The sequence below is a fragment of the Sminthopsis crassicaudata genome, chromosome 3 (assembly GCF_048593235.1).
Source record: "Sminthopsis crassicaudata isolate SCR6 chromosome 3, ASM4859323v1, whole genome shotgun sequence".
NCBI classification, from domain to species: domain Eukaryota; kingdom Metazoa; phylum Chordata; class Mammalia; order Dasyuromorphia; family Dasyuridae; genus Sminthopsis; species Sminthopsis crassicaudata.
Genome location: NC_133619.1, coordinates 220,321,446 through 220,349,173, shown reverse-complemented (window position 1 = coordinate 220,349,173; position 27,728 = coordinate 220,321,446). Strand labels below are relative to the sequence as shown.

Here is a 27,728-nt window from a genome sequence, read left to right as displayed (position 1 = left end):
GGGGAGGGGCTGGGCCGTGGGAGGGGCTGCGGCTCCCGAGGTTGCGCGCGCGCGCTCTCCAGCGCGAGGCTAAGAGCTTGGCCATGCTGGTATTTCATACTTTATCTCCCTTCTTCCCCAAAAGACCCCAAGAGGGTGGCGCTGCGGCTGCGTAAAGTAGAGTGCAGTTTCGCACCCCGTCTACCTGTGGAAAAGCATCCTGTGTTAAGGAAATTTTAACTACCCACTCGTGCTTCTTCCATCCCTTTATTTTTTATTTTGCGTTTTTCTTCCACCTACGTGAGTGGTGTGTGCACGAGAAGGGAGTAACATTTATACGTCTCTCACGGGTCGTTTTCTCTGACGTGAAAAAAAAAAATTCTAGGAATTAAGGAACACCGAGATCGGGTTGTTTAGAGAGAAGTTTTTGTCTGTGACCCTAGGCCAGTCAAGCTCTCAGGCTGGGTTTCTTCTGTTGTAAAAATAGGGATAACAATAGCACCTACTGCATACGATTGTTGTGAAGGAGAAATGAAATCGTTTTTGTGAAGTTCTTTGCAAACCTTAAAGCCCTCTATATATGCTCGTTTTAGTCTCTTGAGTCCCCTTGGTGCCCCTCTTGAACCTAGGGGCATCTTCTTAGAATAATGTTTTTAAATGCCTAAAATAATATAGGATGACAAAGGAAACCAAATACATTGAAATATTTATCTTTAGCCATCCATATCAGTCTGTCTATACATATATTTTTTCATTTCTATTTATACCTATATATACCTGTCTTACCTATATCCCACCTATTTATCTAATCTGTCATCTTCCATCTATATTATTTAACTGTATATATCTCTCATCTGTCTCCCATCTATTTATATTATTTACCTACCTGTCTATGTTGTTCTATAGGTATCTGTTCCTGTCTATATCTCTCATGTCTCCTATCTATATTATTTACCTACCTGTCTGTTGTTAATATATCTATTTCCATAGCTCTCATCTGTTTCCCATCTATTTATATTATTTATTTACCTGTCTTCTTTCTCTAGCTATGTATCTATCCCTATATTTAAAAAACAAGTTCACAGCATCCAAGTTAAGAACTGAGGTCTTGATTTAGAGGAAGCCTAAGGTATAGCTCTGGTTGTAGGTGGGAAAGAAGTGACATCCCCTGGAGAGGTCAAGTCATTTCCTTTCCAATTACGGGGAATTTACATTTCTCTGCTGTCTGTCTCCCAGTTCTGTTCCTGAGTAGCTTCCCTCGGGCCTCCCTGGTTGCACAGTTGTGCTCCCTGGCGCCAGCCTTCTGGCATGGCTGTTGTTTTCGATGTTTTAGCAATCCTTCCTCTGCCCCCCTTTGCCTGCATCACCCTGGTGCTTTTCCCTCCCTCAGCCACTGGTGTCTCTCGCCTGCTTTTCTCCTCGACTGCCTCCCATAGGCCCTTCCGTTGTGGCTGCCTGCCCTGTATAACTTTAAAATGGGCGCCCCCAGCATGGTTCTCTGTGATGCAGCCCCCAAGTCACCACGTAGCTTCCGCTTCCAAATCTTTGAAGCCTCTGGCAAGGATGTACTAGAAGAAAATTCTCCAATTTAAGGGAGGGGGGTGTATTGTGATCGACAGCGAAGGAGAAATTATGTGTTTTGTCTTGGAGGTAAGCAGTAAAGACAAAGTTGAAAGAGCCAGCTCAGAATTTCTAACTCAAGCTTGAAAGAGGTGGAGTCCCGAGGACTACATCTCCCAGACTTTCCCATGGCTGAGGCCAAGTTGTCCTGCCTATAGTTTGGTGTTATTTTAATGATAGGTTCCCTGGCCAATGGGGTGAAGAAAATAGCCCTGACTAAAATCCACGGAGACCAATTAGAAGGTAGTTGGGTGGATACTTCCTATTCCAAGTGGGATGCATCCACTAAAGAAAAAAAAAAACACGGAGATTTGGGAAGAAATTGTCATTCCGGCACAGATTTAAAAAATGAGAAAAATCTGTTAAAAATCATTTCTGGTCACTCTGATCAGACTCAGAATTTCTCATGTATGCCCTCCCAATGTATAAATGATATCTCACCTGTTTTTTCTTATTTCAGATTGTTGATGTTATTGTTGGGAAAGATGAGAAGGGCAGAAAGATCCCAGAATATCTGATCCATTTTAATGGTTGGAACAGAAGGTAAGTGCATACTCCAGAACAGCTGTATTATGAGACTATCAAAAACATTAGAAAACAAATAAACTTTTAACAACACTTTTTTTTTTTTTTTTTAAACCAAGAAATAATTGTTTTCATTTTCTAAAGAATGATATTTGGCAGACTATATGTTTAAAAAATCTATGGGTAGTTAAGGAATCCTAATCTTTCAGTATACTTGATTTCTTAATTATTTGTCTAATTTTTGATTTTAATCCATTTGAATGTGCTTCTAAAATTGAGGGGGGGAAAGCTCTATGACATCCCTTTTTCCCTCTCCCCCTGCTGCTTTTTTAGAGTTTGCTTTATTGTAATTTTAGAATTTTGGATATTTCAAGTCACTTTTTTCTTCTTTTGTTTCCTTAGCTGGGATAGATGGGCAGCTGAAGATCATGTTCTTCGGGACACAGATGAAAATCGTAGATTACAACGTAAATTGGCAAGAAAAGCTGTAGCTCGCATGTAAGTGTTAAATTCATGTCAGTGCAAATTTTTTATATTTTGAAGTAATGTGATGTAAACTAATAATGGACATTTGCCTAATTTTTAAATGAACAAGGAACCATTAACTTCAAATAGTTGTTGGAGTATTGTGGTGCTTCTATTAGGATATTAAAAACTGACCCTAACCATTTACCTTATTTAATTTTACCTTTTTTTTTTTTTTTTTTTTTTTTTCATCCATTTAAGTTGGTAAATTCACATAAATGAAGTTCAATTGAATTTTTCTTCTTTAGGAGAAGAAAAGGAAGGAAGAAGAGACGCTGCAGGTTGCCTGGTGTTGACTCTGTGTTAAAAAGTCTTCCTGCCGAAGAAAAAGATGAAAATGATGAAAACTGTAAGTTGGCTAATTTACTAGATAATAAATTTACTTTTTAAAATTTTTTAATTAAAGTTTTTTATTTACAAAGCATATGCATAGGTAATTTTTCTAATATTGACCCTGGCATAACCTTTTGTTCCAAATTTTTCCCTCCTTCCCCACCCCCTCCCTTAGCTGTCAGGTAGTCCAATATATGTTAAATATGTTGAAATACATGTTAGATCCAATATATGAATACATATTTATACAATTATCTTATTGCACAAGAAAAATTGGATTTAGAAGGTAAAAATAACCTGGGAAGAAAAACAAAAATGCAGGCAATCCACACTCATTTCCCAGTGTTTTTTGGCTGGGTTGTAGCTGGTTCTGTTCATCACTGATCAATTGGATCTGAATTGGATCCTCTCATTGCCGAAGATAGCCACTTCCATCAGAGTTGATCTTCAGTATTGTTGTTGAAGTATGTAATGATCTCCTGATTCTGCTCATTTCACTCAGCATCAGTTCATGTAAGTCTCTCCAAGCCTCTCTGTATTTATGCTGCTGGTCATTTCTAATAGAACAATAATTTCCCTAACATTCATATACCATAATTTACCCACTCATTCTCCAATTGATGGGCATCTAATCATTTTTCAGTTTGTAACCACCACAAAGAGGGCTGCCACAAACATTCTTGCACATACAGGTCTCTTTCCCTTCTTTAATATCTCTTTGGGATATAAGCCCAGTAGTAGCACTGCTGGATCAAAGGGTATACACAGTTTGATAACTTTTTGAATATAGTTCCAAATTGCTCTCCAGAATGGCTGGATGTATTCAAAATTCCATTAGCAATGCATCAGTGTCCCAGTTTTCCCACATCCCCTCCAACATTCATCATTATCTTTTTCTGTCATCTTAGCCAATCTGACAGGTGTGTAATGATATCTCAGAGTTGTCTTAATTTGCATTTCTCTGATCAATAGTGATTTGGAACACTCTTTCATATGAGTAGAAATAGTTTCAATTTCATCATCTGAGAATTGTCTGTTCATATCTTTTGACCATTTATCAATTGGAGAATGGCTTGATTTCTTATAAATTAGAATCAATTCTCTATATATTTTGGAAATGAGGCCTTTATCAGAACCTTTAACTAAAAATGTTTTCCCAGATAAGTTTACTTTTTAAAGACTTATCTAACCACAGAGATGCGTCATGATGTAAGGAACATTGGACATAAGAGAAGTAAATTCAGATAACTTAAATTCTCTAGATAAATTTTTTCAATCCATTAAGTGGGAGTAAAAACCTTTGCAAAACCTGAGGTTCTGATATATTTCCTTTAAACATATTTTATGTTTGTGTTTGCATGACATGTGATTAAGTACTCAGCCACAGGATCCTTTTTTAATCTAACAGTTTTAGATTATTAAATTGTATCTTTTGGCACTTTTGTGTTTTACTTGAAAAATTGAAAGGAAATAATTTTACTACTTCTTAAATGTATGAATGCATCTGTGATCTCACTGATAGGAGATTCTCCTGATACAGATCATAATTCAGTTATCTATCTTTCTAATCCTGTACAATTCTTATTTAATTGGAAACATTTTTCTAGATTTTTTTTGTTATATTTAACAGTTCTTGGAAAAATGTCACTTTTTATCCTATTCTCTTGTTATATGACAGGTCTTCTTTTTATGATCACACATTTTCCATTTCACACATTCATATTCTTTACACAGATTCTTACATGTGGATATCATTGCAAATAACTGCAGTTCACTTTTTCCCCACCAATCTTTCCATTGTCTTATAGGTCTCTCCCACAATTTCTAGATCTTCAGTAATTGTGATATTATTAACAAATTCACAACTACATCCATCATCCCTGGAAGAATATTAATATTTTGTACCAGGATACATGTTGAGATTTGAGATTTTTGACAATGCAAATATGTTAAAATTTACAATTTTTCTTTTTTCTTTTTTTTGGGGGAGGGGACTGAGATCATTACATCCACAGCATTTGTCACATCTAGGTTTACTGCAGGTGCTAATTCAGTGGATTAATCATCATATGTTATAGGATGGAAATAAGTATATTTTATCTGTTTGGGTTTTCTTATATGGATTGTTTGGCTGCTCTTTTTAGAGTAAGTGGGAATTTCGTTGAGGAGGTCCTATGACTTGGTCCATTTTTAAAATCAGTTCTTTTTTTTTTTGATAAATTGTATACTAAAAGGTTTCTTATGATAAAGTATGATTTATGTTTGTTTTATATAGCCATAAGTAGCTCTTCTGAAGATAGTAGTGAAGAAACAGATGAGGAAATAAGAAGTGAAGAAAGTGACATTGAAGAGAAAACAGAAATGGTAAAAATTTAAAACTTAAGACATTTTAAAAATATATTTTTTATCATAACAGAATTTTTCAAATTTGAATCATGGCTTAATTATAAGATTTAAAAATTCTCTTAAAACTTTACTTGACTTAATAGAAAAGATTTACCTTATTCACAATATTGTACTGAGTATATTATTGGCTCTTTGCATTTATTCGGATGTCCAAAGGTACTTGTACAGGTATTAAATCTTTCTAAGTGATTTTAAAATACAAATGGTTTTTCCTATTATGTGAGGAAAAAAGTCACCTTTGACATTTGACTGCTTGGTTGAATGAGTAAAAGAAAGTGAGCTTACAGTCTGCAAGGCACTATGCTGAGCATTGAGGATGCAAAGCTCACATTCTTATGTAGGAGAAGACTACACCTAGAGGGGAATGAAGTCCTAGAAAAGGAGTTTTATTCTAAAGAGGTGGAAATTGGGGTCCAGGGGAGATGGTTTGAATGGGAGGTTAAGCTGAAGCATGATTTGCTATGTAGGAAGATCATTCAATATAATCTGCTTAAAGTGACTAGTTTATACACACTCATTTACTGATCAACTGTATTGGGTCTTGGGGTGGAGCTCCAAAGATAATAGATAAATTTTCTCAATGACAGTGCACATGGATTCTGGACTGCCTGGGTATAGAGATCCATTTTTCAAATTCATTGTGGTAGATGATGGTTTAGGTGAAATAGATCAAGTCAGTGATATCAGACAAATGATGATATGGCCTGTAGCCATTTGCTTAGATTGTAGAATTGTTTATTGTTTTTGGAGACATTAATACTCTTATTTTCTGGTTTTTTTCATTTTTTTGTCAGGTTACTTGAGAACTTAACTCCACAATGCTAAACAAGTAGTAGACAAATTATAGAGCTACCTGTAGGGTTTTAGATGTTTTAACAATTTATAAATTCAGGTATCTCTCATGGAAGTTGTTACCTCTTTGCAGTTTAAGTGTTACTGTGTTAAACTGTTGAAAATGGATTTGTGTTACCACAGAAAGAAGAACAGGAGTTTCATACAAAAAGGGACATGGAAGAAAGAACTATAAGTATAGAAATACCTGAAGTTTTGAAGAAGAAACTTGAAGAAGATTGCTACTATATTAATAGGCGAAAACGTGTATGTAAAGGAGAATATAAATTGGGGAGTAGCTTATATTTTAAATTTGCTTGAATTACATTCAACTAATCTTAACAGTACCTGAGGAAAATTTAGAGAATAAAATTTATATTTTTTAAAGTTTAATTTTAAAAGTAATTATTGTAATAAAATGATATTTAAAAATATTTTAAAGTACTAACTCTTACTTTCCCCCTCTTATTATCTGTGTGGACTTAGGATATTTCAGATTTGAAAGCTACCTTAGAGGTCATTTATTCCAGCTCATATCTGAAACAAGACTCATTTCTACAGCGTCCCTGACAAATAGCCCTGTATTTTTTTATTGTCCTCTGTGGTACCCTTAACTTTTATTCTTTTGAGATTATATTGTTTCATGATTCATAACCATACATCATGATGAAATTTAAATTATCATTATAGCTGCTTTATGGCATTTATATTATAATTATTAGAGATGTAATTAAATAATTGCTATGTATGTCAGGAAAAAGATAACTAGAAAATTAGAAATTTTCCTTTTTTTTTTTTTTAACCTCATTTTTCCAAGAATATTTCTCTTTGAAGGTGTACTTGAATAGAATTGGTTATTTTTCTTTAATTAAGTAGAGAAATTGAGTTGGAATAGCTAAAGTTAGAGATTTTAAAAAATTGTTAGCTAGAAAATAATAGTAGTTTGCTGTCATTGAAATCATTGTTTTTATTTGAATGATTAACAGTATAAATGTTTATTTCTCATAGCTTGTGAAACTTCCATGCCAAACTAACATAATAACCATTCTGGAATCATATGTGAAACACTTTGCCATCAATGCAGCTTTCTCAGCCAACGAAAGATCTCGTCACCACCAAACCACTCCACATGTGAACATGAATGTGCATTACATCCCACCAGAAAAGAAGTGAGCATACTGTGCCCAAAGGACAAGTTGTTATGTAGAGAAAGCAGAAAGGGAATTCAAATGGGTGACACTTGTGTTTCAGAAGTTTTCAGCTCTGTTTTATATTTGCCCCTTCTTGGATCTTTGTCTTCTTGCTTCTCTTTAAATCACAAGTATCTTGGGGGTGCTTGTTTTCTAAGAGAAGTAGCTCAGCACATAGGTGAGAGGCACAGGCCTGACAGTGGAACCTCTTTGAGTCTCCATTTTGTTATCCATAGAAAGATGATAACATTGTATTATTGTCTATCATACAGTAGCTGTGAAGAAAACGATTTATAAATCTTAAAAGTTGTCTGAATAGGTTTGTTTTTTTTTTTTTTTGTTTGTTTTTTTTAATGTTGCCTTAAATGGCAATTGTTGGCCTGTTGGATGTTTAATGATACTTGAGCTCCACAGCTGCTTTAGCCTGCCCAGCTAGCTCTTAAGTTTCTCGGACTGTCCCTTGTTCATATCCTGATTCTGTCAGTCTCACCAAAGTTCCTTATTGTTAATCCATGTATTAGAAATTAAAGGTAGAATCTCAACCCCATTTCAAGCAGTTTGTGAATTGAACTTTACCACAAACTGTTGCCCTCCATGGACCTTCTGGAAGTACCTTTTCCAAGCCAGGCATGAGAAACATACATATTTACAGGTGACTCATGAAGGTACCACAGAAAAGGGATGGGTAGGGGAGAGTAATGTTCCTCAATACAGTTTCTGTGGTTCAGCTGCAAAACATATTACTATAATGAATATGCCTTCAGTAACCTGAGGTGGCTGCAGATGAAGAAATGTGAAAACCAGTAAGAGGGATAGAAGTTCTTTGATGATTCTGTAGCATGGCTGGCTTCACTGGGCAGCTATCACTCTTTAGCCACACTATTAGAGCCACTGTCACTCCATTTATTGAAGCCAAAAGTGGGGCCAAAAAAACAACCATTATCCTTCTAAGCCATGTGGGGATGCAGCACACTAATTGCCAGTTTTAGATATGATGGTTATTGTATATTGTATTAAATATGGTAATTTATCATTTGGTACTTTGTGGATTGTATAATATGTGTATTTTCCCTACCAAAAATTTGATGTACAAATTTGCCAAATTTGTACATCATCTTAGCATTTATATAATGCCTTTTAGATTTGTAGAGCACTTTACAAATATAATTTCATTTTATTTTTGCAACGATCTTGAGCAAATAATCTTGCTATTATGATGAAGCAGACAAAGGTGAAGTGTCTTAACTAGAGTCATACAGCTAGTAAGTGACTGAAGCCAGATAATTTCTCTCAAATCTTTATCTTCCTGACTTCAGGTCCAGTTCCCTATCCATTTTTTCACCTAATTGAATTGTTTTACTCTTGTTTCTAAAAACAAGATTTAGAACTTTTAAAATTTGACAATACTTAGCCTATAGAGTTTCTGGGATAACTCCATGATGTGGAGTGAAAACCTTGCAGGCTCTCCTGAACTATCAAGAGTGGCTTTATGTTGCCTGCTGCAATCTAGAAAACTTGCCTATATGACTCAGACCTCTCAGAAGCTCAGACTCTCTGAGAATGTAAGTTGTAGAATAATGACTGTTGCGTTGGTAGAAAGGCTTTCTTACATTAATGAAATCATAGCCCCCCTCCCCCCCAAATTGCTCATTAGCCTTTTTCTAACCTCTATAAACTTTTTGTCAAAAGAGCATAATGACATCCATTGTACTTGCCTTATGAGGTTGTTATGAAGTCAAGTAAGATGAAAAGGTTAAATAATTTTGCAAATTTAAAATTATGTATAAGTATTAGTTTTTATTTAGAACGACTTGAAATATCAGCCCAAAAAAGGACTGATTCAGTGATTGAGTATAATTAAATTCAGAAAGGCAATCTACATTTGTAGAAGATTGGCCACTAGATGATGAATTCTTTTAGCCACACTAACACATGAAGACAATCAACTAAAGTTTAAGAAGGGTTGTCAATTAGTGCCTATGTGTATGAAGTCACATATCCCTTAAGGAATAGAACTTAATTGATTCCGTTCTTCTGTTGAATTGGTTGACTGCCTAAACCAGTGGTCCTCAAACTTTTTAAATAGGGGGCTAGTTTACTGTCCCTCAGACTGTTGGAGGGCTGGACTATAGTAAAAAACAAAAACTCACACTCAGTCTCCACCCCTCAGCCCATTTGCCATAACCCAGTGGGTCTGCGGGCCGTAGTTTGAGAACCCCTAGACTTTGGTGATAAAATTGTGATTGTTTAGAATTTACTGTATCTTAAAATATCTTATTTTAAAATTTGAATATCTTTTTGAGGTTTCATAAAAGTAAGAGAATTTAGAACCTAATTTTCCTGTTTTCATTTGTATGGTATTTATTCATATATTTGAAATTTTTAACTGTCAGCTTTAGCCTTTATTTTACAAAATATATTTAAACTATTTCTCTCTCTTTTAACATCTCAGTGTTGAGCTTTGTAAGGAAATGGTTGATGGACTAAGGATAACCTTTGATTTCACTCTGCCATTGATTTTGCTTTATCCATATGAACAAGCTCAATATAAAAAGGTGACTTCATCAAAATTTTTTCTTCCAATCAAGGAAAGTGCAACAAATACAAATAGGTAAGTTATATACATTAGTTTTTTTTTTTCCCCCAAATGATTGAAATTTAATAATTGAAATAATTTTCTCAAAAAATTTATTCTTCAGCAAAATTGCTACTTGTATATTTGCTCTTTTCTGGACACCGCTGTCTTTCTTTTAGACTGATATCAAAATGAACATTTTGCCATGCAATCTTAACTATCGTTAATCTTTTTTATATTTTTAAATCACTTCAGTGAATTTCCAGTTAGAGAACTTAGGTTAAATCTTCCCTGAAACAATATAGTTTTTTATAAAGTGGTGTGCCAAAAAGAACCATGTACTTGCTGTATTCATCACTTTCATTCCTCTGGCAATTTTTTAGTTTCTCCTAGTAAACACACTACCTTGGAAATCTTTAGAGATTTCCGATATGTAATTCAATTGAACAGATATCTTTTAAGCAACTATTACATGTGGATGCACTCTGTTGGGACTTTAAATAAATAAAAATTAAAAAACAAACAAACAAACAAAAAAGCCTTTGCCTTCTAGAAGTTTATCTTGTTTCCTGTCTTCTATTAATTCAGTATAAAAGCACTGAATTAGATCAGAGATCTTGATTTAGTTACTTATAACCAGAGTGATTTTGTTCAACTCATTTAATCTCTATGGGCCTCAGTTTATTTATCAGTAGATAGAGAATCTTAGATCTGGAATTGGGAAGACCTGAATTCAAAATCAGCCTCAGACACTTACTAGCTGTGTGATTCTGGGAAAGTTATTTAATTTCTGTCCACCTCAGTTTCTCTTCATCTGTAAAATAGGGACAATCTTTATAGCATCTGTCTCTCTATTATTGTGTAATAGGATGGTACTGTCAGGAGAGAATAAAAGAAACCTATAAAAGTAATAGGAGATTGCCAACAAAAAATTTCACCTATTTCACTATTTTGCTTAATGTCCAGTATTGGTAAAGGAAATAGGAATTACCTCATATATCTCCTTTAATATACCATAAGTTGCTCAACTTCATCTTGGGGCACTGTTACCAAAGAATTATTATGTGTTCAGGTAAGCAAAACTTAGACCAAACAATATTATGTTTATCCCATAGGCCACCTAAAATTAAGCTAAAGATCTAATTTGATTTTTTTTAATAACCATAAAAAATGAACATTCTCAATACATTGTTTTTAGCTTCTTATTCTTAAAAGTTTAGAGGAGCATGACTCTAAAATTCATTAATTTTGTCCATCCTAGTCCTTGTCTAATAGGAGTATTGGGAATTAGTAAATCTAATTTTTGCTTGAAATTTTTTTCAGCAATTTGCTCTTTGTTAAGCAAAATGTGTTCATGTAACAAATGCACATTTTTTGATCAATTGACATATATGTACATACACATATAAGGGAAGCCATACAAAGATTATATATTTCTCAGGATACTTGGAAAGATTATTGAGATATCTTTTTGGAGTTAATTCCTCCACTAGTGTTCCATTACTGTAACTTTTGATTTCTTGCCTGTAAAATACAGATAATACTCGTTGGACTATCTCATGGGTTTTTTGCAAAGATCAAATGAAATAAGGTATGTAAGATATGTGTTTTATAACTATAAAATACTAGATTAATGTAAAAAAAGGCAGCTAAGTGTAACAGTGGTTAGAGCACAGGGCCTGGAGTTAGGAAGACTCATCTTAATGAGTTTCAAGTCTACCTTCAGACACTGAATAGTTTTGTGACTCTGAGCAAATCACTTAATTCTGTTTATCTCAGTTTCCTTATCTGTAAAGAAAGGCAGCTGGTGATGGAAATGGCAAACTACTGCTGTGTCTTTGCCAAGAAAACTCCAAATGGAGTCACAGAATTGGACACAATTGAAAAACAAATTAAATTATTTTAAAACACATTTATTTTCAGTTGTGTCAGTGTTCCTTTATTATCATAGCACATGATATAAAAGGATAAATTTTCCCATTACAAAAAAAAAAAACCAAAACCCTTTGTAATTATTATTGGTGGCTAATGTAGTTAAGAATTTTGCTTTTATTCTTTAGGAATCAGGAGGAACTGTCACCAAGTCCACCCTTGCTAAATCCACCAACACCTCAGTCTACAGACAGTCAACCTGCTACAGGAGAGCCTGCAACACCCAAAAGACGAAAAGCGGAACCAGAGATGTTACAATCTCTAAGGCGTTCTACACGTCACACATCCAGCTGTGACAGGCTGTCTGAAAGCAGTGCTTCTCCACAGCCTAAGCGAAGGCATCTTGACACATCTGCCACAATGCCAAAATTGTTTCTGCATTTGGAAAAGAGTAAGTTAAAAGTTTTTTATTAAGTTATTCTCTTCATAAAATTTAACATTTAAAATCTTTTATTTTGTATTTTTTATTCCTTTTTGCTAATCCAGTACACGAGCTCTTCTTGTTGAGACGCTTCTACTTTTACAAAATGTATATTTTAAAACTGATTAGATTTAAACTTCAACAAATAAAAACAGTTTAAGATTTAGTTTAAGGATTATTTACCTTCTCCTGAAGTTTATTTCATTTTGGTGTTAAAAAGTAAATCATAATTAAATTCAGAAAATCTTAATTACTAATAGAATATATAACATTTTTATGAGGAAGAAAAAAATAGAAGACAGATTCCTAGCCCTTTAGTTTTCATTCTTGTTAAGGAGTCAAGATCTCTCCCACTTTCTCTCTCTCTTTCTCTCTCTCTCTCTCTCTCTCTCTCTCTCTCTCTCTCTCTCTCTCTCTCTCTCTCTCTCTCTCTCTCTCTCTCTCTCTCTCTCCTCTTCCCTCCCTCCCTCTCTCTCTCCTTCTCTCTTCTCTCTTTCTCCCTCTCCTTCTCCCTTTTTTAACCCATACTGACCCCCTACCTCTGGGTCTCTGTTTCCATTTCTGAAACTTTTAAAGTGCAATTAAATATAAGACAGCATGTAATAAAATGTTTTCCAGATTTAACATTTGTTATGGGAATGGTCAAAAATTACTGTAGGTCAGGCTTCATGGAATGAAGTCATGTTTTGAAATGAGCTATGAAAAATATGAGGAATGTGGAAATATAAAGAGAGAAAAAGGGGGGTAACAATTTAGGAAGATACAAATAGAATTCCTAAGGACACTAAGAAACAACTTGGCCTTTATAGTTTTTCTGGGGTTCTGGTCTTGGGCATAGTGAGAGATAAAATGGGATGAGAATGGTGAAACTGGTCTATTGAACATTTGATTTTATTAGTCATAGCCATTCTAAATTATGACAGAGAAAAATGAAATTAAACCATTTTTCAGTTAAGTTAGGCAGAATATTGACTTGGTTTTATGGAATTCTTGAGTTGAATCTCCACTTCTGCCACTTGATGTTTGTGTGATCTGGAGAAGTCTCAGCCTCTATTTCCCTCTTTGTAAAATGGGGGGTAATAATATTTATCACTGGGTTATTATAATGATTAAATGTGGAAAATGCTTTGAAAAGTTTAAAACTCTTTGTAAATGTTAATTTTTGCTGTATAGTTATGCTTTTTCCTGTCAGATTTGTGAATTCAGTGGCTGTTTTTGTATTAATGCTGAATTTAAGGCAAATATACAGATTGAAGATGAATATTTTTGTATAAAAGTCAAGTGAAGGCATTCTTGAGCCTTTTACTCCACCTTAGCCAAATTCAGTTCTTTTTATCTGGAGTTTCTAGGCACACAAGTTTAAAATAGCAAGCGCTATCTAGAAGAGTTCACACTACTATCAAAAAAATGGAGAAGAGGAATAAAGAGAATCAGAGGATAAAGCCCAGTAGAGGTAGAAATTACAAATGGACTAAAAAAACCTACAAAGTAATTATAATACATTGGGTTGTGTATCACTGTGATTTTTGAATAACAACTGAATTATCTATTTTAGATTTATTCCTTATGGTTTTTATAGTTTATGAAGATTTAGACATGATACTACATGATACATAATTGAGATATTTATGATGTATACTTTTTAATTGAATGGAATGTATAGTTTGCAGCTGAATTTATCTTTTTTCCCTCCCATCTTTTGGAAGAAACCCCAGTACATAGTGGATCATCATCACCTATTACTTTGACTCCTAGCAAAGAGGGGAATGCAGTGTTTGCTGGCTTTGAAGGTAGAAGAAATAATGAATTAAATGAGGTAAAGAACTAATGTTTTAGAATTCATCATCAATAATAGTTGAAGGATAAAAACATTAGTCTTAGAGAGTTGTTTCTGTTATTGAGCGATTAATTAACTTGCTCTGGCTCAGACAACCAGCCTGCATATGAGGCAGATCTTGAGCTCTAGCTTCAAGGTCACCTTTTTGTTCTTTATTCTGTGCTGTTTTACTTTTCATAAGTCCTCCATGGAAGATGACCCAGCATGTTGGGTTCAGAGTGTATAGCACATGGATGCTTTTTCATTTTTGATATGCAATTGGCCACATCCTTTTCTAGTTCCTTATACCTTCAGTAATATCAAGGAGTGTAAGGTTAATATTATTTTCCATTCTCTATTCACATTGCCACCATCCTAGTTCAGGCCCTCACTTCTTTCTCTCCTGGATTATTGCAGTAGCTTTCTAACTCTTTCAAATCCTTCCCCCACATGATTGCTGAAATTATTTTCCTAAAGTTCAAGTCTGACCAAGCTATTCAGTAAACTCCAAACGCTTTCTTTTAGCCTTTAAGATCAAATAGAAACTCCTCATCATTTAAAGCCCTTGGCTCCAACTTATCTTTCATGCCTTGTTATTCTCCTTTACCCACTTACAGACTTTAGAAAGCACCACATTCTTAGAAGCTTTTCTTCTTTCTTTAAGCCTTTCACTCTGAGGTGATAAGATGAGAAAAACTGGTAGGGGAAAAAAGAATAAGGAAAATAAGTTTGGGAGTCAAAAGAAAGAATACTGCAAAAAAACAGAAGCCACAAGATACAATATAAAAAGTATTGGCTTTGAAGGTCAGAGGTTCCTAGACCCTGACATTGCCACAGTTAGTTGTTTGAGCTTGATCAAGTTACTTAATCTCGGTGTTGTGGTTCCCTCATTTTAAAATGAGTACCATGCACCAAATTTCTAAAGTCTGTTCTAGAACTGAAATGCCATTGTGCTTATTTAATTGGTGTAGATAAGATCTATACTTGTGAATTTTTATTCAATTCTTTTATGAAATCCCTGATTTATTGATGTGAATGCTTTCCCAGACAAAGATTACAACTGCTTCTTGTCTTAGTATGTTCCCTTTTACAATTATTACCTTTCTTCCTTACTACATTTTGCTCAGGAGCTGGCTTTCTGGAGGTAAGCTTTTTTTTAGCATATTTAGGGTCATCTTCAGATAACCCTTTTGAGCTTTATAAGGACTTTCTATAGGATATTCTCTACTGGTGTAGCTTTTGATAACAATCCCTGGTCATTCCCTTCCATGATAATACAGCAGAATAAAAATTTAATGGAGGTACATATAAAACACTGTAATGAGTCAGAATTTCAACCACAAATGCAGTTCCTTTGCTCTTAGAGACAATTTTATGAGTTGCTCTGGCCAAAACTTCATTGCATTGTGGCCGGTCGCCTGGTGATGAAACTTTCTGAACTTCTCACAGATTCATAATTGGGAGGGACCTTGTTAAAAAGGACCTTCCTTTGTAACTTTGGGCAAATCACTTAACTTCTCTTGGCTTTAGTATCCTCAACTATAAAAGAAAGGTTTGCATTAAGATAACCTCTAAGATTCCTTCATTCTCTAAATTAATGATTCCATGCATTAATCCAACTTCCTCAGTCTATAGATTAAAGGACTGAGAACCACAAAGGCTCACACAGGTAATAGACCTGGTATTTGATCCCAGGTTTTTTAATTCCAAATTCAGTGTTCTACTCACTAAACCACAGTGGGATGACATATCAGGTCATACTTGAATCTTTGCAGCTTGGAAGCACCTATCATATTTTGTGCCTTGTTAGGATAGCTTTGAGTAGTAACAAAGCAAATTTCTTTGCCACTGAGGTTTTGGAATAGAATTTTAGAATATATGAAAATAGAACTAAAAATTGGCTTTCTTATGGGGTGGAAGAGTTAATTTCAGCAAGGAGACAAATTCAGATAAAGTGAATAGAATAATTTGGCTTATGGAATGGAAGTGGTTCTCAAATTTACTGGCAAAATGCTTCCAGTAAAATCTTCTTAAATTATTATTTTAATGTCTGTAAACACATAATGTAAAGTTCATTTAAACTGTCTTTGTAGTATGGTTTGAAAAATATTGAAATACAATATTTGATTAGGGGAAAATTTTTTTCCACACCTACAATTTCTACAGAGTTTATCTGAAGGGCATAAAATACCCATATTTAATTATATGTGATTGGTTCATCTGTTTCTTATTTGAAGGAGAAAAATGTTCTGATCAGCTGACTATGTTAACTCAGGGCTTTTCACCTTGCCAGTGTGATGTTGCCATCTAGTGGCAAAAGGGATAACTGCTGACTTTAAAGAAACAATGTTTTTAAATTATGTTCAGGAATCCATTTTAGCAGAAAGTAGGGACTCCATGTAGGAAAAGGGTAGAAAGAACCTTTTCCTCCAACTAGTTCATACCTACCACTTCTTTGAAGTAATTGAGGATATGTAGTTCATTTGTAGTATGTGACATAATTTTATTAAGGAAAACTAGGGGCCTTTAAAAAACAAAAAAACCAAAACTATTCCTTAACTAATCTTTTCTCTTAACTTCTAATTTGCTATTTTAGTTCTGTCTTTTCAGTCCAAAGGTCATTTTCTTTTGGAGAAAGAAGCAAAACAGAAACAAAATAAAATAGAAAAACTTTGTCTTCTTTCTTTTGTCATTTTCATTGTCCTTTTCACCTTTATTTATTTTTTTCCCATGCTATCCTATTCCTTCTTTGATTCCCTTCTTAGCTTAAGGGGATCATAGCTTAAACAGGAAATCAAAACAAACAAAATCCCCTTTTTCTTACCAGATCACTGTAAGGTTTAATACTCTGACACTATTTTTATCATATAGCGCCACATTTTGGTATTCATTTTCTCTTGCCTGCTTTTGTGTCAATTTATTAAATGTCTTCTTTGGGCCAGCAAATATGCTAGGTGTTGGGACTACAAAGATAAAAATGAAGCAGCCCTTAAACTTCTGACCTAGCTTGGTGCTTTAGTGAATAGAGCATTAGATGTGGGGTTGATGAGATTTAGATAAGGGGTACCTAAATGAAATTAGGTTTAATTGATGTCTAGTGGCAAGTTCGGGGTACAGGGAGTCAAATGGAGCTCCCCTGCAACCCTTTTGGATTTGGCGCAAGGATACAGAGTTAAATGAAGTCTGTTAGCGGCACAAGAGTCCCCTGTAAAGGAATTTACAGACCTGAAAACCTAGATTGATAAAAGAGGTTTATTATGGGGTTTGGAAGTAAGGTTAAAAGGTGTTAGGTAAAGAGAGGAAGGACACCAGAGCCAGGGTGGTTCCAGTGGGCAAAAATCCTTGACATGGAAGACGTAAGAATTCCATGTTTGGGACCTCTGCAAAAAGAGGACTCCAGTTTGGCTCTTTTATAATAGGAGAGCTTTGGACAAGCTGTAGGGGCTTGTGGGTGGAGTCCCAGGTGGCTTTGGTCTTGAGTTTCAGCCAGGGTTAGAATTTGAATAGAATTCAATGGGTTTTGGAATTGAGCCAGATAAAGGATGAAACTGTGCTTGGGGTGGAGTCCCTTCCCTGAGGCAGAGTCCAAAGAGGTTTTAAGAGTTTTGGGATTTCCTTATCAGGGTCAGAAAAACTTGAGAGGAAGATAATTATAACACCTAGCTGCCATGTTATTGGGAGTATAATAAAATAAAATATTTGTAAAGTGCTTTTCAAATCCTAAAGCATTATGTATTTGTTAGTTGTTATTATTTTTATTAAATAGATACAGAATGCATGACAATATTGGAAGGGCAAGATATTAATAAAGTGGGAAAAACAAAAAAAGGCCTAATGTGGGAAGTATAATTTAAGTTGAGCTTTGATGTAAACAATAAAGGGAAAATTCTTCTAAGAGACAAAGGTGAGGAGGTGTAGAGGACTGAAACTCTGAATAGGTGTATTTGAATCTGAGAATGCAGAGCACTTAAGGCTAATTACCAATTCGATGTGAGACAATGGCTTTATTAGCATAGATTTGGATCTTGGCTCTCTCTTCACCTTTGGTGCTTGCTGAATGTTTGTAAGTAAGATAATCTTAGGCTAGGATTGGGGGGGGGGGGGGTGGAGTGAGAGAAGGGAGAGGACTTGGTTGAGGAGGAGAGAGGTTTGTGACTCCGGACTTCAGAATCCAGGATACATCTTTGGCAAGCCTCGTGGCAGCTTGCCTGCCTCCTTCACTTCTCCCCTGAAGACCAAAGACTTTAATTTATCCTGACTCTGGCTGACCCTGAAGCGCTCCAGGGGATCGAGTCTGTACTTTACAAGGAGGAAGCATAATCATAAGGGATAGCCTAGCTACAGGCAGCTGGAATTTTATATATAAAGTCATTTTGCTTGGATCATAGAATATGTAAAGAGTAATAATATATGAGGCTAGAAAGACATGCTTGGAGCCATGTTGTGAAAACTTTTAAGTGACCCATAAGAATTTATATTTAGTCCTAAAGGTATAGAGGGAACAACCAAAGTTTATCATTTCTACCTGGCTGTTTAAAGTCCAAATTGCTGAGATTACCTAGGCACCCACATCAGTCTCTTCAGACAATTCAAGTGTTTTACTTATTGGAATTACCCTACTGCCCCCCCCTTTTTCCCTGAATTTCATTCTTGAGAATCAAAATATTTTTATCGAGGTCCAAGTTGTTTTTGGCAGCATATTATAATCTGTCTTCATTGACCTATAACTTTCTTGAGTCATTTCTAATTTTAATTTCTCAAAGATGTGTTGAGAGAATATTGATATTAAAAAGAAAGGTTTTTGTTTTGGGTTTTTTTTTTGGGGGGAATGTTGGGCATGAAACTAGGATAAGTAATATTTCATGTGGGTATAGTACTTTAGTTGAAAAGTGGTTTCACATATTATATAATTTAATTTTCTTAATTACTTCTTCAAGGTTTATACTGATAGCATCTTTTTTTAATATATTGGGAAATAGCCTCAGGGGATTAAATGATCTACTGAAAGTAGATTACTAGTAATTTAAAAAATCAGAACTTCAATCTATGAGTTTTTACTACCAAGTTCAGAATTCTCCTAAGTTGATAAAGTATATTATAGAACTTATCAGCTTTTATTCTACTGGGGAACAGGGATATTTTGTATTTGCAAGTAAGCAATATAAAGGATACACAAACTATTAGGTAATTTCAAGAAAAAAAGAACATTTATGATGAAAGGCTAAATGTAGGAAGTAAAACTCAATAATTTTATCTTGAAAAATGTTAAGGATTTCAAGAGGGGTAGAGGTAAGAAAAGAACACATTCCAAACACTAGGGATCATTCTTGTAAAGAGGCAGTCAGAAGATGTGACAATGTGGGCAATTTTATAATAATAGACCAGATTAGCTAATTGTGTAAATTAAGGGTAGTAATATGAAATAAAAACATAAAAGTAGATGAGAGGCAGGTTGGAAATAGCCTAAATGTCACTTTGACAGAAACATTGTTTTTTATAAACTAACCATGAAACTATTAAATTATTACTTTCAGGTGCTCTCTTGGAAACTTATGCCAGAAAATTATCCCCAAAGTGATCAGCCTCCTCCTCCTTCATATATTTATGGGTCACAGCATTTGTTGCGAATGTTTGGTAAGAAGTTCTTATTTTTTATCTTTTAAAGTTTGCCCCAGTTTGGAGTTATAGCTAGAGTTTTAGGTTTATTTTGAAATTTCTATTGGGTATCATGTAAATCTTTAGTGAAAGCTAGTTTTAAATATTCAACACCATTTTTAAAGAAACCATTGCTAGCTAAGATTTCATTTTTTTAAAATGTCATTTTCATTAGAAATAGGAGTAGAAGAAAACCAAACTTCAAAATGAGAAAATTAAAAGTGGGGTAAGGGTAGGTATTTACCACACTTCTTTGGCTTGGTTTATTGATTGTGGGTTTTGTTTTTTTTTTTTTATTCACAGTAAAACTTCCAGAGATCCTTGGGAAGATGTGCTTTTCTGATAAGAACCTTAAGGCTCTAGTTAAGCACTTTGAGCTTTTCCTGAGGTAACTTGCTCTTTTTGTATAAAATGTATGCTGTGATTTTAGAATATCATGAACATATATTATTACTTTTAATAATTTTTTAAGCAGATATGTATTGGGAATTAGAAGTGTCTCATTTTTTAAAATTTATGTACTCAATTACTATTATGCCTGGTGTTTGTTTAACAGTAAGTATTTAATATGTTTTAATTTATTGATATATCTCTTCAGGTAAAATATTTAATCAGCACAATCATCTTAGTCTTCCAGTTGTAACTAATTATCTTGTGGTTGACTTGTTTTTTTACATAATTCATCCCATTTTTAATGGTATATTTAGTATACTTGGAGAATCTTCTATAATAAAGGATTTTGCCAACATTTTATGGCTTTTAGACTTGGACTTGAGGGATAAATTTTACTTTTTCCATAGGGAGAGACCTTAGGTAGACTTTATAGGAATTTGATATAAGTAACTATGAAAATATAAAATTGAAAATATAATCCCAATTTTGACATAAAAATTATTTTTCTCTTTCATTGTTCTTCACATTTCTCATGTCTGTCATCCTTCAAGAAATCCAGGTTCAAAAACTTGATTTTTCCCTCTTCCTTAATCCAGTTAGTTGTCACATCTTTATTTTTTCTTCACAACATCTCTCTTTATTTACACTTCCTTTCTCTACACTTACATAACCCCCTACTCTAGTTCAGGACCTTTTCATTTGGACTTTTTCCTAATTGTGTTTTTTGTTTTTGCCTCAGTTCTCCTCCCTTTTCAATATATCTTCCATTTTGCTATCAGAGCAATATTACAATATCAATAACACAAACTAATATAATAACTCAAATCTGACCATGTCACTTTCTTGAACAATAATATTTAGTTGCTACTTTTGCTTCAGGGATAGAATACAAAATCTTCAAGCTCTAGTGTATAGATCCTTTAATCTGACTCTTACTTACATGTCCAATTTTATTTCATATTATTCACTTTATGTACTCTCCATTTGAATCAACCTGGCAAGCTCCTTGTTGCTCATACTTGACATCCTATCTCCTCTAACATTTTCTTTTTGTTCAGCTGGTCTCTCACTTGTTCCTTTCTTCCACCTCTTGGGACCTTTAGCTTCCTTCAAGACATACCTGAGGTTCTACTTCCTAAGAGGCTTTTTCTGATCCTTCTCACTTGTTAATACATTCTCTCTCTTAAAATTATATTGTATTATTTTGTTTATACTTTGTATTTGAAAGTTGTATATTCCTAGTAAATATAAGCTTCATCAAGTCAGGGTCTCTTTTATTCCCTCCCCCTCATCTAGTTTACTCCACAAAATGGTTTAATATTTGTTGAATTAAGATAAATGAAACTTATGTGCAAAGAAAAATTCCAGGCCAACCACTATGAGAAAATTGAGAGGATAAAAGGATCACTTTCATTTTGGGTGGGGAGAGTTAGAGGAGACTTTGTAGTACTTAAGCTGGATTTTGAGGGATTGAAGGAATTGACAGGTAGACATAAGAAAACAAGCATAGGGAAAAGCAAAGACATGAAGAGTTGAATGAGAAAAGGGAAACAGAGAATGGTTCTGTTGATGGAAGAAATAAATAGGGAGTGGTATGAAATATAGCTGGCAAGGTAAGTTGGAACAAGATTGTGGAGGACTTTCCAGGATTAGAAATTTGTTCTTCAATTTGTTGTAATCATAATATAATAATAAGTAAGATTTATATAGCACTTTGAAGATTACGAAGTGCTTTTTGGATATCTGATTTTATCTTCACTTCAATCTTAGGACATAGGTACTCTTTCCTACTTTACAGATGAGCAAACTGAAGCAGAGCTTAAATGACTCACTCAAAGTTATAAAGCTAGAAAGTATCTAAAGCTAAATTGACATTTATGTTTTCCTGAGTCCAGGGATAGCACTCGTATCCCCTGTGCCACTTAGGGAAAATTTGTGTGTAGAAGAGTCACACAAGACCTGTCCTGAAAAAACACAAATATGTTAAAACCAAGAGAATGAAGAAATAGTAACTGAGGTTCAAGCCTCTCCCCCTGAATTTCCAAGTACTTAGACATTGTTTAGGTTCTGAATTTTTATTTTGTACGCTTGTCTACCTTAAAAAAGTTTAAATGAAACAAATTCACATGACAGCTCTCACAATGAAATAATAACAACAGCAAGTACTTTACAAATGATAACTTATTTGATCTTCACTAGGACCTGGCCAAATAGGTACTGTTGTTATCACTATTTTAGAGATGAGAGGGTTTAAGTGATTTTCCCATAATCACATGATGAATTATTGATTGAGGCAGGTTTCAAATTCATGTCTGCCTGATTCTCATTCTATTATCCTAGGCATTATGCCATCTTACTGCCCTTTAGGATAAGAGTATTGAAATCAAAATTATCCCCTTACGCCAAAAAAAAATTAGATTGTAGAACAAGTTAGAACTTGAATGTTGTGCTCAACTATATTTAGCCTCTAGAAATGTAGTTGATAATATAATGTTGAGTGGTGTGGTATAGAGTTTTTTTTTTTTTTTTTTTTTTAAGGAACCTGGGGGGGGGTGATTTCTAATATTTTGATAAAATTTTGAGTTGTTTGTTTTTTCCCATGAATTCTTAAGTTGTGTAAGATTGAATATAAATTGGAATTATAAGACTGATATTATATATATGTGATATAGAATTAGTTTATATAATGTCACATTTTATATATAATTATTATAAAGTATAACACCTATATAATTATGTATTATATAATATCTAGATTGAATATAAAATATCATTTATGATGTTGAAGTAAAAGTATAAAAACTAAAAATTTCTTAACAATTTCCTTCCTTTTATTTTAGATTTTTAGCTGAATACCATGATGATTTCTTCCCTGAATCTGCTTATGTTGCTGCATGTGAAGCCTACTACAGCACCAAGAATCCCCGGGCAATTTACTGAAAGTTAAATTTTTTGATGAGAATATAAAAAACATTCTCTCTATAGAGATGTTTATACTGTCACTTTGCCATGTTGATAAAAGGTGAAAAATCAATGGAAATAGCATGGTTCTCTTTTTAGATAGATCAAGAAGAGACTGAGACAGCTGGATTCTTTGGCAGAAATGGATCTCTTTTTTTGTCTGAGTTGCCCAGTTACTGCAGTATGAATTTCTCTAATATTTCTTATATCACTTCTAGATGACTTAAGGAACTACAAAAACATCTAATGCTTAGAATTGCATATTTTCTCTTTTAAAATGGGATAAGAGCAGCTGTATTAGTTGTAGAACATTTCATGAAAGTGTAAATAATTTAATCTAATTCAGCACAAAAAAAAAAAAAATGTGAAGTTGAGGTTTATTTTTTTGCCATGGAACTAAGTTTATTCTTATGAGGAAAAATGAATGTCCTGTGGATTTTATTTCATAATTGCTCTTAGAGGGAAAACAAATGGATGGAAAAACACATAAATCAAAGCTTTTGGTTTATATTTCTGGAAATACATTTTCAGTTACTTGAATAAAATATTGCCTTTGTTTTCAGACCAATAAAAGACTTTTGTTGCAATTTTGCTTCTTGAGGGGAGGGGATGATATTAAAGAAGAATCCTCTTATAACTTCTTGCTGCTTTTTTGTGCCATTCTTGTTGAAAGTACTATATTCTTTGTGTTGACTTCTCTTCTTGGATCCTATTGTTCTGACTATATATCTGCTGGAGAAGCTATTGGACTCACTCTACCAACTCATTCTTCTAGCAGTTACATTGGCTCTAACCCTAGATATTTTCACTTTTTGTTAAATTGATATCTGTTTAAATTGATAGATCTCTATATTATATAAATATTAATATATCTTTTAGACAAAATTCATCTTATTCTAAGGACTAGAGAATTTTGCTTTATTCTTTAAAGGATTCCAGATGGTTGGTGAAAATGTGGTAACTATAGAATCATTTTAGATGCCTTTTTTCTTAGGGGGATAGTATTTGCTAATTAAAAAGTGTGTTGGTTGTCTAATTTCAGAATAGTTTAACTCTGGGGCCCTTTCCATTTTAAAATCCTTATATCAAGGTTTTCCCAACTTGATTTAGGGAAGAGTTGTTTAAAGTTTTGAGCCAATGATATACTTGAAATTGTTCAAGAAATTTAATAGTAAACAAAATTGTGAATGAAAAAAAAAATAGTTTTTGACATATAAGGTATACTTGTTAAAGATTTCCAAATAAAATTAATTCAGTCTGATTGTGACTTTTTATGTTCTCCAATGAACAATTTGATATTAACTCACATTTACTCTTTCTGACAATAAAATTAATCATCTACTCTTAGTTAATTCATAAATGTTCTTAAAAGTAGATTTTAAAAAACAGAATGATGTTTGAGACTTTATTGATATATTCATTAAAATGCTATTCCATCTGCTAAAGTAAATAATGTTACTTTCACAGATAAAATTTGTCAATACGTGCATTTGCTGTGTATCAGGCTGTCTGAAACTCTCCATGTTACAGATGAGATGAGAGCTCTTTAAGTGAAATGACTTGTCCAAGGTTAAGACAGCTGGCAAGAACCAGAATTCAAATGTAGGTCTTCTGGTTCCAAACGTACACATTCTTTCCGATGTACCAGATTGCTTCATTTATGTATTGAACTAATGGGGCCAAAATTTGTTCATTTGTTAAATTTCATCCTGTTCTTGTTGAAATTATTTTCTGCTTAGTTGGTTTCATTAATAGACTACTAACAATTGAATACCTTCCATCTAGTATTGTGAGAAAGTATAAAAGAATAAAAACTATAATTCCTAACCAAAAGTTTGCAGATGATATGAGGAAATTGCATATAAAACTGGAGAGTTTAGAGTGTGATCACTGTCACTTGCATAGTATAGTGAAAAAATCCTGGATTTTTAAGTTGAGCATTTGTCTGAATCATGCCTCTGTCAGTTATTATAGTCTTCGAAATATCACCTTGAATATGTCATTTGATATCTTTGACCTTCAGTTTCCTAATTTATAAAATTAAAAGATTGGATTAGATGTCTGGTCCCAGTTCTAAACCTTATGAGAACTAGAAATACTTGAGTATTCTGAGCAAATGTTACTACCTTGGGGCATCACTAGATGGCAATCTTGGACTATTGGATTACTTTAATTTTAATACCGTTGCTCATTTGCTTCAAGAGAACTTAACAGAAAGTTCCAAGGCATACAGAAATGGATTATCTGATCAAGTTTTTTATTTAAAAAAAAAATCCAACAATCAGTTTTTAAGTTGGTTCATTTATGAATGACTTCAAAATTAAGTAATCTGTTTATACAACAGAAGTATTTCTGTATTCTTTCTAGACTAACCCTGATATTATTTCTGTGAAAAATAATGACTAAACAGATAAATTTATTTTATTATGTGGTATATGGAGCCCTGAACTGTATTGTCAAAAGACCTGAATTTGCTATTATCTGGGTGACTTTATTTCTTAACTTTCCTGGACTTTGAAGAGTGTGAATTAATGAATTCAAATCCCATCAAAAATGTCCACCTACTTAGCTTTCTACATCTTTTGCTTTTTGCCTGCTAAACATCCCAATCTTGACCTGGAGCTATATTCAGGTTTTGCTCCTTATAGCTAGTTGAAACACATTCTCACTCAATTTAAGAAAGAGAGCAGCAGGCAACTGTCTTATCTTTTTTTCAGCATCCGCCCTCAACACAAACTGAGTGAAACATGTCCATTTTTTGTCTTTTAATATCTTGAATGAGGGTCTGAAATAATTGTTAACATGGTCTTAGTTGAACATCCACAGGAATGAAATGGAAAGTTCCAATGTAATGGAGATGCCAGATTATTTCCAGTTCTTTGCTTCATTATCTTTTTCAACACTTTGTTTTGTTTTTGTTTTTGTTATATAGTATATCTTTTCCAGCAAATTCAGCTCCCTTAGAAAGTAGATGGCAAATGTTAATTCATATAATCATAAATGAAAAAAATCATTGTTTAAAGGAATTTGGAGGGGTTAGAGGGAAGCTTTGTCAATTCCTATCTTTATTCTGCCATCTTATCTCTGCCTGAAAAAACAAAATAACCCAGTCTTAACCACAAAATAACATCCAATCTGCTTAACAGATATTTGAGTGGAAGTATCACTAGGCAGGTCGTATGGCAGAGTAGTAAAGCTTTGTACTGAGACTGGGGAAATAGGTATATTGTCCTGGCTATGACACTGTTGTACTATGAGCTTTCATTCCTCTTCTGTAAAATTAGAAAATAGTTCATGAATTTGAGATTATTTGCAAAGGTATGATAGAGAGAAACCTAATCCTAATTCAAAATTAGGGAGAAATTGAGAAGATTGAATGAAAAATATGGGATGGAAAAAAAAAGAAACAATTTCCCTTGTCCCCCATTGCCCCCTCCCCCCAAAAAACTCACCAGAAAATTCAGGAGAAATAATCAAAAAAATGAGGAATTTAGACATAAAATTGAATAAACACTATGGAGTTATAGACATTAACTAAAAAATCATGAAATTTACTATTACAGATATCACAAAATTCTGAAATAAGTGAACACCTTCAAGAACCTAGAATGATTCGCAGAAACAAATAATGAAATATATTCCAATAGTCCAGTGGTTCCATGATCATATATCAACATGGATGTTTCCTTTAATGATTGTTACCCAACTCTTCACCAAACCTCCAAATTTTGTAAATGTTTTAAAAAGGAAAACTATCATTTGAATCTTAGATCTCTTTAACCCACTTGCTTAAAATTTAGTTACAAAGTGAGCTAGTTTTTAGCTTGTAAGTTTGACAAAACACTTGCATTTTTGATTTGCTAGTAATTTTGTAACACTACAAATTTTGAAGCAAAAAAAGATACTCTTCAGAAAATGAAGTCTCCAGCAAAAGCTAGTCACTGTTAACTTTGTGGTTAAGTATATTGTCTAGAAATTTGAAAAATACCAGATTGTATTGTAATTGGCGTTAACTTGTTCAAGGTCAGAAGCTAGGAAGTGTTAAGTGTCTGAAGTTAAATTTGAACTCAGGTCCGACTGACTTCAGGGCTGGTGCTATATCTACTGAACCACCCAGCTGCCCCTACATTGACTTTTTCCATTAGTAATGGAAAGATTCCATTAGTAGTGGAAGTAATGGAAGATAACATTATTATTAGATTAACATTAATTCATTGGAGAATTTCATAATGGAATTCCAAGGTACTGATAAACTTGTAGTGGTCAGTTTCAGTTTATTAACTAAAATAATCTATTCAGGAAAAAGTATTGGGTATATTGATTCATATTAATTTGATTAATTCATAATAAAATATTTGACAACCTTTTTATTAACTTTTACTAGCATTTGACGTGAATACACTGCTCTGTCAATGGATCAATGAGATATGTAGATAGTACTATGTATGAAATTGCATTTATACACATAGAAGTTTAAAATTGCAAAGGACCTTAAATTTTATCTAGCCAACCTTTTTTTATAAATGAAGAAACTGAGGCCCAAAGAGGGGGGAATGTTCTCTCCCT

At 33.7% G+C, this 27,728-nt stretch overlaps 1 protein-coding gene across 1 annotated transcript; it reads left to right on the top strand.

The window, feature by feature from the left end:
• Positions 1-1,439: 1,439 nt before the first annotated feature.
• MSL3 (MSL complex subunit 3) lies at positions 1,440-23,735 on the top strand. The gene is given in 14 exon segments (XM_074300009.1): positions 1,440-1,556; positions 1,558-1,629; positions 2,060-2,142; positions 2,527-2,622; positions 2,898-2,998; positions 5,258-5,346; positions 6,364-6,486; positions 7,228-7,388; positions 9,862-10,020; positions 12,045-12,307; positions 14,044-14,153; positions 19,688-19,787; positions 20,112-20,196; positions 23,042-23,735. Coding segments are annotated over 14 exon segments (1,644 nt in total). The 5' UTR covers positions 1,440-1,454; the 3' UTR covers positions 23,142-23,735.
• The last annotated feature ends 3,993 nt before the right edge of the window (positions 23,736-27,728 follow it).